Source organism: Vulpes lagopus, chromosome 1 (assembly GCF_018345385.1).
Source record: "Vulpes lagopus strain Blue_001 chromosome 1, ASM1834538v1, whole genome shotgun sequence".
NCBI lineage: Eukaryota > Metazoa > Chordata > Mammalia > Carnivora > Canidae > Vulpes > Vulpes lagopus.
Window position 1 is genome coordinate 100,205,250 of NC_054824.1, and position 16,086 is coordinate 100,221,335.

The window sequence follows — 16,086 nt, forward strand, 5'->3', positions numbered from 1 at the left end:
TAAAGTAAAATAATATAACAACATGCTCAATATATACACATATATGTATATGTATATGTAGTTTTTTAGGAAGCTCCAAATAAGACCTACTTTCTCATAGTACTTGATCTCGTAGTCCAGAATGGCTCCATTGGAAAAAGCAGGTGCTTGCCATGATAGGGCAATGCTATTTTGGGATGCCCAGTCCTTCCTTACCACACCTATCAGGGAAGGTGCTGAAAGGAAAGAAAATAACTAAGAATTAATTGGCAGGAATCATTCTCCATAATCCTTTATTTAATATTTTGTCTTCCAAGGAAAACAGAACTCTTGTTGAAGAGGACAGTAATTATTGATGTCAGATTAAAAAGAAAGCCTTAGGATCTACTCTATTTAATCCAAATAGAGTATTAAAATATATTTAGAAACGTTACTAGGGAACAGGAAAACTCAAATAGCCCAGGAATGAGAGCCAGAGCTCCTCATCATAGTCTTTGTTAGAGGAGGGCATTTCCCTATAAACTGGCTTTGATTTAGGCTATGACATGAAGTATAATACACTTGGATCATACATATATTATAAAATTTAAGTCTGCTATAGAAAAATACTCTGCAATTACAAGATCATTTATAGGCTTTTCTTTCTCCTCAAGACTTGGTACTTTATAAAGTCTTAGTACTTTATAAATGTTTATGTCACAAACTTCTTAACCATAAATTATTGCATCCAACAGGAGAATTATTTCTTCTGCATGATTTCTGTGACAGTTGAATAAAATTGTAACAATTAATTTCTGAAGTTTATTTTCAGAATCATGTCCTTCCCTCCCCCCTTTATAACATTGTTTTAACAACCCAATCCTAACCTACTTTTTTTAAAGATTATTTATTTATTTATTCATGACAGACACACACACACACACACACACACACACACACACACAGAGGCAGAGACATAGACAGAGGGAGAGGAAGAAGCAGGCTCCCCTTAGGGAGCCCAAAGCAGGACTCCATTCCTGAGCTCCAGGATCATGCCCAATCAAGCAGAGCCCAGTTGCTGAGCCTTTCAGGCATCCCTCCTAACCTAAACTTGCATTAAATTTCCGAAATTGCCCTTGCATGTATATATCATACATTCTTTCCTCTAATAAAATAGTCATTTTAAAGTATTCTAATTTTTAAAAACAGTATGTTTTTACATAGAAGTTAAAATTCATTCATAAAAAGAGAAATATAAATGAAATATACTGAGGTTCCATTTCTTACCAAACAGACTGGCAAAAATCCAAAAATTTGACACCAATCTCTGTTGACTAGGCTATGGGGAAAAGCTCTTTAATACATTGTCAGTGGGAATGCAAAATGGTACAACTTTTATGAAGGGAAATTCAACAATTTAAGGCAAATTATATGTTCATTTACACTTGGGCTTTTTGGAATCTATCCCAAAGATACAATGAAGAAACATAAAGTGACATATTTACAAGACTACTCACTGAGGTTTATTTGTAAATATTGGGAACAATTGAACTGTCCATCAAAAAGGGACTGATTGAAAAACTATTCTACATCCACCAGAGAACTATAAACTATTCTACATCCACCAGAGAACTATGACCATAAATACTATAAAGAAGTTTTTTTCAGGATATAAAGTAAGGTGGGAAAAATGTATAAAAAGCAAAGTAAGGCTAAACCCAAGAATAATAAAAAAATGATAACACTGGATACCCTCAGGGGTGGGAGACAATAGGATGGAAACTATAAGGTTAGAAGATAAAAGTCTCCAAATCTGCCTTCCCTTGAAGATTTACTTTGGAACCCTGTAAATGGTTAAAAGCTTAAAAAGCAAATTAACATTTAAAAAATTGAATCTATGTGTTTATGTTGAAGGTTAAAGCAAATGAATAATTATTTTGATGTTATTGAGGAGTAGGTCAGTTTGTTTTTCCTATGGGAAATGGAAATACAGATGTCAGACCAAGGAAGGTACATAAAAACTCTATAATGATAAACTCATAGTGTCTTTCCAGCTAATATCCAGAAATCTATTCAAATGAACCAATTGGAAGTGAGAATAGAACTTGAAAAACTGATTCTCTATGATTAAGTTTCTAAGAAAGACTCCAGTATTTTTTTTTTCTGAATGCTGCCTTTGTTTTTTAAGGATAAACTTTTGAAAATGACAAGTCTGATTCTCCTAAGGAAATGACTATTCTAGAAATTATATTTAGAACTCTTTCTAGCTGTTCAATGAAAGCATTATTGTTGCACTACAATATGTCCTAAATAATGAGTGATAATTACTAAATATTTCTAAAAATGGAAGTTTGTGCTATAACCTAAAACAGATATGGATAGCATGGTGAGTATGAAAGAAGGCTCAGATAATTTACTATTTACATTGAGTCATATTCATTACTAATAAGCTACCATTAATAAATTTATTCCTGTTGGAAATTGCATTAATGTTTTTGAATTGTAATATAATAATGTGTTAAATGAAGCTATATAGAAAAATTATAACTTTAAGGTCAATTATACAAATTAGAAATTGACTTAAATATATCAGTTCATTACAAATTTTGAAAATCTCTTTTTCATGTATACTATCTTATGGTTAATTTTCAGTTTAATGTACAATGTCATAAGTACTAAAACTACCAGTATACTACATTTTGCCACATAATTATTTAGCACTCAAGGTCAAATGGTATAATCTTTGCAAAACTGATAATAAATTCAATTACGGCAGCATATTAGAATGACTATTGATTTATACATAGGTACTATCTTTTCTATTTCCAATTCTCTACTGGTTAATTAAGAGTAAAGGTACATCACCTAGATTTTATGAGTCCTTTCCTATACTTCCATAAAATAGAAATAATGAAAATCTATTCCCTAACTACTCTGGGAAGTACTATTAACTATACCATTCTCTAACTACTCTAGTTATAGATTCTTCACTTATAGATGGACTTCAGGGTGGAAGAACTATATAAACTCTAAAATTTTTTCACTTTTGCACACCATATGTAAATATCCATATTTTATATAGTCATATGTAAATATCCATATTTTATATAGTCATAAAATATACATAATTTTAGATAATTATATTTTAACCATATATTCAAAATCCTGTTTCATATTTTTGTTGTCTCCATAATTATTACTTTAATGGATAGAATATTCAATTTTGTTTATACTTTATCAGATCATCCCCCTAATGTTGAAGTATCCAATATTATCCTGTTTGAGTTCTCAAACTTTATGCACACATTTTTTATTTTGTTCAATTATTTTACAGAGAAAAGTGCTTTATGTAATTTGGATTTTCTGAGCCATACTGTGTATTAATATATTGCTTTTGGAAGGAGCTGCACAATATACACTAGGCACACATTTTAAACAGTTAATGAGTTAAAGCACAGGATGTGGGAAACAATTTATAGGTCAATATACACCCCAAATGCTGCATTTTCTATTTTCTGAGAGGGCTAGCATCATATGGAATTTTATTTTAAAATATGGCTTTAATACATGAAACCTCAAAAATTTGTTTTGAATATATTTAATAAATTTGTTTTTTTAATAACCCGAGTTTATGTAACATCTGAATTTGACATATTGTGACAACACAGTAGTACCAACAAAATTAAAGGGGAAAACACATTTATTCCTCCACATGAGGAAAACTAATTTTGGAACACCAAGGGCAACTATTGATTTTTACTTCTGATTCTAAAAAGTCAGAGAAGGAAATAGGGAAATAATATCTTCTGGAGTCTGACAGATCAGAGACTAACTGAAAAACTTGAAGGCTCAAGCAATGTTTCCTGAGTACAGAATTGTGTATTCAGTATAGTTTTCAGTAGAATTGTATTTCTGATATACCTCCTTTCTTTAGCCTTCAAAACCTTAGCTTTGACCTTCAAAATAAATGATTATTGAATAGATTACCACAGTTTTGAAAATGGTTTTAATACAAACCTTTCTGATTACTACATTTTCTGAATCTCAAGTAGTTTACCAAGAACTATGTGGCAAAAGAAGAAAAGTACATAGTGGAGTTAGTGAACAAAGGAGATTTTATTCACATTACAATGAGTGGTATTTTCTAATGCTTGCATGGAAATATCTGAAAGAACAGTAAATTATTCCAGTTAATTATATTGCTTCCAATTAAGATTCAATTGTGTATGTGGTTAGGTGAAAAAGAGAGATAGAGGGAGAGCAAGAGCACACTCCTACGCACATATGTTTGTGACACTGAAAATCCTAAAAGTGAATCTTAGGACGAGGATAGACCTTGTAAGTCATTCCATACATTTTTTTCAGCAATCTAGAAAATCTCTCAACATGTCCTTGTTAGCTGATTATCCACTTCTTGCTTCAGTGGTTGCTGTAAAGAGTATACTACTTCATAAGGTCACCTATTTCCTTTGGAAAATCTCTAATTGCTAAAATATTCTTCCATAGAGTCATTGCTTTCTTCCCGTAACTTCAACCTAGGGCCTGGTTCTTAAAGTTTAGCATTAACAGAATTAAGTCTTCACTTTTGCTCATCTATTATACTCTTTCTTCTCTCCTTTTTTTTCTCTCTCTTCTTCCTATCCCCTTTCCTTCCCTTTTCCTTCCTTCCTCTCTTCCTTCTTCATGTCCTTTTTTTAGCCCTTTTCATTCTCTTTTTAAAAATTATTTTCCTTTCTTTTCTTCCCTGTGCTCCTTCTCAGAGAGATGTGTGTGCTTGTGTATGTGTGTATGTGAGTGTGTGCGTTAGGGAAAATATAGTCAATGGCATCACGAAATGTAAACAAAGAACAATAACATAATGAGTAAATGATATACACCAGAAGGTGCAAATCAGGACAGACTTTTAAGACTGATTTTCCCTTTTCCTTTGCTAATGAACTGATGGGTTTAGTTGCAAAGCAAGAACAGATAGGAGTGCTTCATTCTGTAGATGCCAGAGAGAGGGATATGCTGTGATCAATACCATGATTTTACGTATGAAGTTTTGTCAATGTGATGTTTATCATGTGAATTGACATTTTTGAAACCTGAGAGCATGCGTAAAACTATTTTTGGGATTCCTGGGTGGCGCAGTGGTTTGGCGCCTGCCTTTGGCCCAGGGCGCGATCCTGGAGACCTGGGATCGAATCCCATGTCAGGCTCCCGGTGCATGGAGCCTGCTTCTCCCTCTGCCTGTATTTCTGCCTCTCTCTCTCTCTCTGTGTGACTATCATAAATAAATAAAAAAAAATTTAAAAAAAACCTATGTTTGATCTGCATCTTGTTTTGGAAATGTTGATTAAACACGCTGTGCTTTATACAACATAATATATCCTAGCAGTATCTGCCTCATGTGCTTTTCTCTTGATGTTTCCCTGAATCAGAGTTCAATGGTAATATATATTATTACCTGCTTGCCCCATGTGGTTGAAATGTGGTTATGAGTTTGAAATATGCATGTCATACTTATGGCAGAACTGATGCTTTGTTTTCTTTCTAAGTTCTGTCTTTTTCCTGTACCTGGAAATAACAACTCTGGTATACTAAGCCATGTGACAGCTGTGATAAGATGAATACTGGCTCAGAAATATATTCATGTCTAATCCCCAGACCCTGTGAATATTCCTCTCTGGTAAAAGAGACTGTGCACTTTTGATTAAGCTAAGGATTTTGAGATGGAAAGGTTATCCATCTCAAAATTATTATTATCCAGGTGGGCCCGATATAACCACAAGTGTAATAAGAAGGAGGCAGGAGGTGACTTGTCTACAGAGGAGAAGGCTGTGAGCCAAAATATGCAGGCAACCAGGAGAAACTAGAAGAGGGAAGGAATGAATTCTTGCCAGAGCCCCCAGAAGGAACCAGCCCTTCTGACATATTTGTCTTCTACCTGTAGGACTCATTTTGGACTTCTGACACCCAGACTATAAGATAATTAATATCTGTTCCTGAGACAATAAATTTATGGTAATTTGTTATAGTAGCAATAAGGAACTTAAAATGGTTCAACTGATTCACTTTAAAGGCCTTAATTTGGGATACATTTATGGTTCTGTAGGGAAAGTGAGTAGGCTTTATTTTTTTTATTTTACAAAGATTTTATTTATTTATTTATTCATGAGAGACAGAAGGGCGGGGCAGAGACACAGGCAGAGGGAGAAGCAGGCTCCATGCAGGGAGCCTGATGCAGACTCGATCCCCGGTCTCCAGGATCAGGCCCTGGGCTGAAGGCAGCGCTAAACCACTGAGCCACCTGGGCTGCCTGTGAGTAGGTTTTAAAAAACAAATTTCTAAGAAAAAAAAAAAGTTTCCAAAACAGTGCTAAAAAGACATCTATCTATTACTTACCTAATTCATTTTGTTATATTTACTACTTATAAAAGTATTCAATCTGTTTCTTTTAAAAATACTTTGAAAAAAATATTTTGGGTACTCTGGTCCTAAAGATTTTCCTTCCTTAACGTACAATTTTTCAGGTTTTTCACTTCTCTGCCTTTCTTGTTAAAAAGGGGAGAGATGTTCCTCTTTCTGATTATCCCACCATAAGTAATTGGTGAGATAGAACCATTTTTTTTCCGGTTTTCCCCAAAGTTAAGGTTCTTCTATATTTCAAAAAGCCCTTAGCTTTGAATTTGAAGAGTCTTTCCCAAAGAAATACTAATATCAGGTAACACAAAGCTTGCTCACTCTACTTCTTCCTCCCATGTCAACGTGATGCTGGTAGATAGCTTGAAACACCAAGTGAAAAACTGTGGAAATAGAATGTTCTGGTGGAGAAGCTGAGGTCATCATAGAATTTGAAATATTTAAAGTGAATACACAACTGTTTTGCAAGGCAGACAATTAAGTGTGTCACTGGGGGCAGAGGTGCGGCTGCTAAAACAGCTCTCCTGACATCCTACAGCAAATTGCCATCTGAATATGTGCCGACTGCTTTTGACAACTAGGCAGTCACAGTTACTTGGTGGAGAGCCACATACTCCTGGACTTTTGGATACTGCGGGGCAAGAGGATTATGACAGATAATGACCACTAAGTGATCCACAAACGGATGTATTTCTAGTGTTTTTCAATGGTGTCTCTGTCCTCCTTTGAAGATGTGAAGGAGAAGTGGGTGCCTGAGATAACTCACCACCATCCAAGGACTCCCTTCTTGCTTGTTGGGACCCAAATTGATCTCCGAGATGACCCCTCTATGATTGAGAAACTTGCCACACAGAAGCCTACCACTCTAGAGACTGCTGAAAAGCTGGCTCGTCACCTGAAGGCCATCAAGTATGTGGAGTGTTCTGCTTACACAGCGAGGCCTAAATATGTTATTTGAAGAAGCAATATTGGCTGCCCTGGAGCCTCCCGAACTGAGGAAGAGCCGCAGGTGTGTGCTGCTCTGAACATCCCTCCAGGGCCCTTTCCACACAGCTGGTGTCAGCATCATACTAAAAGCAACATTGAATCAAACTAAAGATTAAAGTTAGTTTTTGCAATAATGACAAATGCCCTGCACCCATCCACATGCACTTGTGTGAGGCAAGGCCCATCAGTATGGTCCCCCTTTCCCTCTCTCAGTACGAGTTAATTTGAGTAATTGTGTATTGTCACAAAAGTGATTAGTACTATTTTTTGTCTGTCGTTTCAAAAAATATTTTTTTTTGTTTTAAAAATTATGGAAATAGGTGCACTGAAAACTCTCACTACCTGTGGAGCCACAGTGAAAAAAATCACTTTATTAGTAGTAATTCAAAGTGGTACAGCACTGTTAGCACTTAATTATACAGAGTAAGACCTGAAGCATTATCTTTAAACTCTTCTCAGCATTATCTGTGCCTTTTTAATTTCTATTTTATTAGTCTTATGACTGGCTGATTTAATATACTCACTGTTAAGCTTGTCCTTAGGCTGCTGTTTATAGTAATTTATGCCAAACACTCCTATTGACTATTATATCATTCCAGGATGTTTGCGAAATTGTTTATATGACAGATGCTAGAAAATAATTTCCCTGAACTACAAAGGAAAAAAATATCAACAAATTAGACCGGTCTGAGATTCTGCTGAACTTATTATTAACTACCAATTTTCAGTAAAAGGATATATGTTGTACCAGTATTTTCTAGGAATTTAACATATGCTATTCACTAGAATCTCAGAAAGTTAGCCTGGCTCTATAGAAAAATCAGGAATGTGCCTCTTCTCAGCATAACTTCAAACAATTCCCTTATTCATAACATCTCAATATATTAAAATCAGGAATTCAGGAAAACTGGTTTCTAGAAATTATTCTAGGTAAAAGTACTATTATTTGAGCTGTATTATATACAGTATATATGAAAATTATATAAATAGATTGAAAATATAATATTATAGTCATATTTGAATATGCTTTGTAACTTCTGGGCCTCAGATGATTCATCAAAAGTTTGTATCATGGGCTCCTGGGTGGCTCAGTCAGTTGAGTAAGTTGGCTCTTGAGTTTGGCTCACATCATTATTTCATTGTCCTGAGACTGAGCTCTCCCTTAGGCTCCATGATCAGTGAAGTCCGCTTGATATTCTCTCTCCTCTGGCCCTCCCCTCACTCACACACACACACACACACACACACACACACACACACACTCTTTCTCTGAAATAAGTAAATAAATACATAAAAATCTTTTACAAAATTTGTATCATGTTCCAGGTATATGAAAAAAAAAATAAGCCCACTTAAATACCATCAAAAAAAAAAAGAAAAGAAAAGAAAAAATGACCAGGAAAGTAATTTATTCATAAACAACTAAAATAATTTTAACTAATATTGTGGAAAGGAAGTACCTAAGTGATAACACTTTCAAATCATAAATCTTTAAAATAATATAATGAATGGATAAAGTTCTACAAATTTTGTTGCTACATTTAAAGACAAAAAGTTTGGACACTAGAAAGAACTCTGTACAATAGATTTTAATGAAGCTGTTTTAAAAATGATGTGGATCTGAGGACACGAGAAAATAAGGTCAATACATAAGGTGACAAACACAAGTTGTATATCAACACTCATGCTATGATTCAAAAAGATTTTTATAAATAGCAGATACCTCTAAAGTGTATGACTAAATTGTATAACTACCTTATAATATAAGTTATATATAATATAACTAAATATAATATAAGTTATATATAATATAACTAAATTGCAAAGTATCAAGGCCATGTTGGAAGATTTGAGGATGAATGAGAAGGTAAAGGACGACCTAGTTTCCCTATCCAATATTCAGCAATATTTAAAGAGGTCATTTGATGGTGCATCTACCATAAAGATGACTGACCCTCATTCTGAGCATGATGATGAGAACAGAGACAAGCAAATAGGTGATATCCCCGTTTGGGACTAAGAATTCTTGAGCATAGATTTCAAACCTGTGGCTGAGTTTCTTCTAGATCAAAAGCTTTTTTTTTTTTTTTTCCCTTTGCTCTGAATAAAATTGAACTGTGGGCTGTCTATTAAAAATATAATGAATATATATGCATACATATGCATAATATATATGCATATATACACTTTTAAATGGGATCACATCAAGCTATTAATAGTGGTTTCTCATGCTAGCCTAGGAGAACTAGATGTAACAGAGAAAAACAGAAATAAATCTAACAATTGATCAATAGTTAATGAGGCCTAAATTACATTAACAAATACATATATTATCTATAACTTTGAAACTACTTGAAAAGGTTATGATTTTATTTCAAAAAGCCAGATTAATCTTAATTGTAACTAATGTGATATTGTGAAGTTGTTTTCAAAAATATAATTCAAAAGTTGGGACAACTGAAAAGCTCAGTTGGTTAAGCATCTGCAGTCATCTCAGGTCATGATCTCAGGGTCCTGGTACTGAGCCCTGTGTGGGGCTCCCTGCTCAGTGAGGGAGTCTGCTTTTCCCTCTCCCTCCGCTGGTGCTCTCTCTCTCTCTCTTTCTCTCTCTCTCTCTCTCTCAAATAAATAAAATATTTAAAAATTATATAATTAAAATTTTAATACATTAAAAAAAGTTAAACCCCAATATGAATAGATTTATAAGCTATGGCTATAAAGTAATACATGCAGCTTACAGAGGAGTCATCAAACTTTAGTCTTTCCCTGTATTTTTGTCATCCTTGAATTTATATGATGATACAAAATTGTAGAGGAAGCTAGATGAAAGAACATTGGCTTCCAAAGTATTTTAAACCAAGAAGCTTTATGAAAATTAGTCTTATAAATGTTATGGTTGAGACATCTTATGCTTATTAGATGTCTCAAGAAGGCAAAAAAAAATTCCTTTTCTGTGCTGTTGGGCACCTAAGGTGCATAAACAGACCAGAACATTTCAGTCCCATTTTGGGGCTGTGAAACAACTTGTCGGATAACCGTTGGAACTTGAGAAGAAAGATTCACATTTTAGGAATTGTTCAAAATGTAAGATAAAATCATAGCAATTACCTTTTTTCTCCCTTTAAGATAGAACCATGGACTAGCTTAAGACTTCTTTAATCACTTCTAATGGAGTTGATTTTGATATCTGAACTCCTAAAAGCTTTACTATCTAGTCCTCATGACATCTAGCAATTGACTGCCTTTATCATAAGCTCTTGATATTCCTCTTTATAGAATATATAATCATATACTCCACTTTTCAACTTCCCATGCTCTTTCACATACATCACCTATACACATTGTAGCTTTGTAGATGCAGTTATTCTCATTTTCAAGGTGAGGACATAGAATCAAACAGGAAGCAACTCCCAGTTCCACATAAAATGAAGGAATGGGCCCTAGACTAAGTCTGGTACTTATGGACTGTACCCTGTGATTGTGGCATTTCAGGATCTGAACCTCCCTCCATAGGACCTAGGACAGTGTTACACAAACACACCAGCTAACTTTTATGTGAGTAGCTCTTTTATTCAAAACTTGTTAAAAAAAAAAACTTGTTTAAATCTTGATCCAAGGCTTAACAATCATCCTGCCTTTTAAGTTTTCATTCTATAAATCCCCTATGATCCCATAGGAGCACTGCCCAGTTGATTCGTATACTCCATGCATATGACCACAATTTTATGAGAGTACATTAATGTAAGGAAATAATAATATGTAACATATAAAAACACCAGAAAATAAGATGGAAAGTGATGAGTTTGAACCTATAGTGCTGATCAAAATGGATATGCTATAATTTATTTGTATAATATTAAAATTCATCTTGGACTAGTTTCTTAAATTTTCAGCATTTCCCATTATATAACCATCTTATTTGAAAAAAAGTGTTTAGATTGAGAAAAAAAAAAGCAAAAGCAAAATATTGAGTTACTTGATTATTGCTTGAGGGTGCTCTCGAGATGAACTGCTTTTTTCACTAATTCTAAAGGCATTTTCCTCATGGTCATATGTGTTCCACCCCATATACGGTGCTCCCACTTTCCCTAGCCACAGTTTAACACATCTCGATCAGTAAAATTCTGCTGGATTCCACAGATTTGTAGGCATCCATCCGAAGATTTCATGTTTTCTATAAAATCTAGATGTAAAAAATTTAGAAAGTTGTGTTTGGGAATTTTTTTTCTCTTACTTTTTGAAAGTGAGATCTATATTCGTGTGTGTGTGTGTGTGTGTGTGTGTGTGTGTGTGTATTTCCAGAAGATATAGAAAGGGTGAAAGTACTTATACTGCTGGCCACTTAAGAGAACATTGAATGATCCTGTCACAACAGATTCAGGAGGATGCAAGTGTATTCCTGCCAAGTTACCAGAAATGGAACCGTAAAACTGCTTTTGTTCTCTCATTAAAGAAATAATGGCATGCAACAGCAGATTCATTGGCATTGTTTCTGGTTGAAGCTGAGACGAATAAATCTTGATTCTTCCTTGATGGAGGTAGTCTTTGTCTAGGACAAGTAGCCAGGTGCTCCCACAGCTGCTTTGAAACATTCATGGCTTCCTGAGGATATGGGTGATTTTGTTCTCATCATTGATCAAATAGCAGAGTAAATCACTGACGTAAAATAACACCTGGCTGAGCTCTGTGTTTTCCTCTCATTTTCTCTAGTTAGTAATTGTTGTTTACAAATCACTGGCTGCATGAAGAGGAAAAGCCTGTGTTTTCTCATGCTGGCTGCTCGCTCATAATTTCTACTTCATGTTCTTTCTCACAGTACCTTCAAAGGCATTCAATGCAGATTATACCTTTTTGCCTCGATTTTTGTGATTACTTTCTTAACAAGCCAAATGGCATTGTTCCTTATATATTACAGAAGCTAATAGTATTACAAAGATTTTTTTAAACTAAAAGAAATTGATTATTATTCATAATGAATAATGCAAATCTTTGCCGCATTCTTATACTTCATTTGAAACATAATATGATATGCTAAATAACTGTGTTCTGTGTTTTTTCTAAATTCTATTTATAAGGAAAGAAGTATGTCAATAAAAATCAATAAAAATGTAGTCTATACATTTGCAAGGTGAGTTTATGCAACCAAATAGAATTTGTTTTCTTAGCATTAACTTGCAATGAATGGCACAATATATATGAGGCATACATAAAATGTAATATTAATTTCAAAAACTAGATAATGACATTCAGCAACATATAATTCATTTAGCAACATATAATTCCTGAATATTTAAATTATATTAGGTAAGTGTGGGAAAAATGATAGGAGAACAAGATAGGAAGACCTGATGTCGAAATCAGGACATTTCGCATGCCATTATGGTGGCCATATCAATGGTTTACAGCCAACAGTCTTCTCTCTGGTTGGTGCCTATGCTGTAATAAAATATTAAAGTAATTTTCAACATCATCCTGAATGTGTGTACTATTGTCTTTAATAGTTTTAGAATTATGTCACTTAGTATAATTCTTATCATGGTCTTCTGCTTTGACTTAGAGATCAATTTCAATCAATGGGCAGCTTTTTTTAAAACTTGTGTATATTTCTCTTTGATTTATATTTATAGCTTTTAGTCACATAATTTTGCCCTGCTTCTTGGGGAAACTAAATTTTTTCTCACAGAGGCAAAAATTGGCCCTTATCATAAAACCACTAAGAAATGATCCATGCTTGCTTATCCATGGTTTCAGTTACTGGTGGTCAGCTGTGGTCCAGAACCAGATGATCCTCCTCATGTGTTGTCAGAAGGTCAGTAGTAGCCTAACACTATGTCACAGCCTACATCCTTCTCCTCACTTCACCTCATCATATAGCCATCTTACCATCTCACATCATCACAAGGGTAAATATAGTACAGTAAGATCTTTTGAGAGAGAGCACACATTCATGTAACTCTTATTACAGTAAATTATTATAACCCTTCTATTTTTATTAGCACAAATTTCTTTCTGTGCCCAATTTATAAAGTAAACTTTATCACAAGTATGCATGTATAGGAAAAAAGAATATATGCGGCTTCAGGCAGTGTACAAGAGTTCCTTTTTCTCCACATCCTTGCCAACACTTGTTATTTCTATATTTTTAATTTTAGCCATTCTGAAAAGTGTGAGGTTATATATCATGTGGTTTTGTTTTTTTTTTACTTTTTTTATATTTATTTTATATGTATTTTTTTTTATTGGAGTTCGATTTGCCAACATATAGTATAACACCCAGTGCTCATCCCGTCAAGTGGTTTTGATTTGCATTTCTCTGATGATTAGTGATATTGAGCACCTTTTCATGGGTCTGTTGGCCATCTATCTGTATGTCTTCTTTGGAAAAAAATGCCTGTTAAGGTCTTTGCCCATTTTTTAATGGGACTCTTTTTGTTTTTCTTTTCTTTTCTTTCTTTTCTTTTTCTCTTTTTCTTTCTTTCTTTTCTTTCTTTCTTTTCTTTTCTTTTCTTTTCTTTTTTTTTTTTTGGTGTTGAGTTGTATAAGTTCTTTATATGTTTGGAAATTAATCCCTTACAGGATGTGTCATTTGTAAATCTCTTCTCCTATTCCATAGGTTGCCTTTTCATTTTGTTGATGGTTTCCTTTGCTGTGCAAAAAAAAAAAAAAAAAATATAGGGATCCCTGGGTGGCGCAGCAGTTTGGCGCCTGCCTTTGGCCCAGGGCGCGATCCTGGGGACCCGGGATCGAATCCCATGTCGGGCTCCCGGTGCATGGAGCCTGCTCTTCTCCCTCTGCCTGTGTCTCTGCCTGTCTCTCTCTCTCTCTGTGTGACTATCATAAATTAATAAAATTAAATTAAAAAATAAAGATTTAAAAAATATATATATATTTATATATATTTAAAATCTTTATTTTTTAATATATATTGGTGTAGTCCCAATAGTTTCATTTTGTTTCTGTTTCCCTTGCCTGAGAAAACATATCTATAAAATGTTGCTATGGTTGATGTCAAAACGATGGAAGGAAGGAAGGAAGGAAGGAAGGAAGGAAGGAAGGAAGGAAGGAAGGAAGGAAGGAAGGAAGGAAGGAAGGAAGGAAGGAAGGAAGGAAGGAAGGAAGGAAGGAAGGAAGGAAGGAAGGAAGGAAGGAAGGAAGGAAGGAAGGAAGGAAGGAAGGAAGGAAGGAAGGAAGGAAGGAAGGAAGGAAGGAAGGAAGGAAGGAAGGAAGGAAGGAAGGAAGGAAGGAAGGAAGGAAGGAAGGAAGGAAGGAAGGAAGGAAGGAAGGAAGGAAGGAAGGAAGGAAGGAAGGAAGGAAGGAAGGAAGGAAGGAAGGAAGGAAGGAAGGAAGGAAGGAAGGAAGGAAGGAAGGAAGGAAGGAAGGAAGGAAGGAAGGAAGGAAGGAAGGAAGGAAGGAAGGAAGGAAGGAAGGAAGGAAGGAAGGAAGGAAGGAAGGAAGGAAGGAAGGAAGGAAGGAAGGAAGGAAGGAAGGAAGGAAGGAAGGAAGGAAGGAAGGAAGGAAGGAAGGAAGGAAGGAAGGAAGGAAGGAAGGAAGGAAGGAAGGAAGGAAGGAAGGAAGGAAGGAAGGAAGGAAGGAAGGAAGGAAGGAAGGAAGGAAGGAAGGAAGGAAGGAAGGAAGGAAGGAAGGAAGGAAGGAAGGAAGGAAGGAAGGAAGGAAGGAAGGAAGGAAGGAAGGAAGGAAGGAAGGAAGGAAGGAAGGAAGGAAGGAAGGAAGGAAGGAAGGAAGGAAGGAAGGAAGGAAGGAAGGAAGGAAGGAAGGAAGGAAGGAAGGAAGGAAGGAAGGAAGGAAGGAAGGAAGGAAGGAAGGAAGGAAGGAAGGAAGGAAGGAAGGAAGGAAGGAAGGAAGGAAGGAAGGAAGGAAGGAAGGAAGGAAGGAAGGAAGGAAGGAAGGAAGGAAGGAAGGAAGGAAGGAAGGAAGGAAGGAAGGAAGGAAGGAAGGAAGGAAGGAAGGAAGGAAGGAAGGAAGGAAGGAAGGAAGGAAGGAAGGAAGGAAGGAAGGAAGGAAGGAAGGAAGGAAGGAAGGAAGGAAGGAAGGAAGGAAGGAAGGAAGGAAGGAAGGAAGGAAGGAAGGAAGGAAGGAAGGAAGGAAGGAAGGAAGGAAGGAAGGAAGGAAGGAAGGAAGGAAGGAAGGAAGGAAGGAAGGAAGGAAGGAAGGAAGGAAGGAAGGAAGGAAGGAAGGAAGGAAGGAAGGAAGGAAGGAAGGAAGGAAGGAAGGAAGGAAGGAAGGAAGGAAGGAAGGAAGGAAGGAAGGAAGGAAGGAAGGAAGGAAGGAAGGAAGGAAGGAAGGAAGGAAGGAAGGAAGGAAGGAAGGAAGGAAGGAAGGAAGGAAGGAAGGAAGGAAGGAAGGAAGGAAGGAAGGAAGGAAGGAAGGAAGGAAGGAAGGAAGGAAGGAAGGAAGGAAGGAAGGAAGGAAGGAAGGAAGGAAGGAAGGAAGGAAGGAAGGAAGGAAGGAAGGAAGGAAGGAAGGAAGGAAGGAAGGAAGGAAGGAAGGAAGGAAGGAAGGAAGGAAGGAAGGAAGGAAGGAAGGAAGGAAAGAACTGATTTACAGTGTTTGAATGTTGAATTGTGAAAAGATAGGCAGGATAGGGTCTGTCAAGCAGATGAAAGCTGGTATCAGCATACCATATATTTCTCAATCTTCTCAAAATCTAGAATTACCTCTTATGTCATCATAAAAATTGCCATCTCTTGATGTGGAAGCAACACATAAGAGGCCAAG

The 16,086-nt window shown here is 35.7% G+C and overlaps 1 protein-coding gene and 1 pseudogene across 7 annotated transcripts in view; one reads left to right on the forward strand and one right to left on the reverse strand.

The window, feature by feature from the left end:
• The window catches only part of EPHA6 (EPH receptor A6), an 867,085-nt gene that overhangs the window by 328,274 nt on the left and 522,725 nt on the right, over positions 1–16,086 (reverse strand). For all 7 annotated transcript variants that reach the window (XM_041755016.1, XM_041755005.1, XM_041754987.1 and 4 more), the window contains one exon: positions 91–215. In XM_041755016.1, coding sequence (XP_041610950.1) covers positions 91–215 — 125 coding nt within the window. The remainder of the gene's footprint in view (positions 1–90; positions 216–16,086) is intronic.
• Positions 4,702–7,388, forward strand: LOC121472145 (annotated as a pseudogene).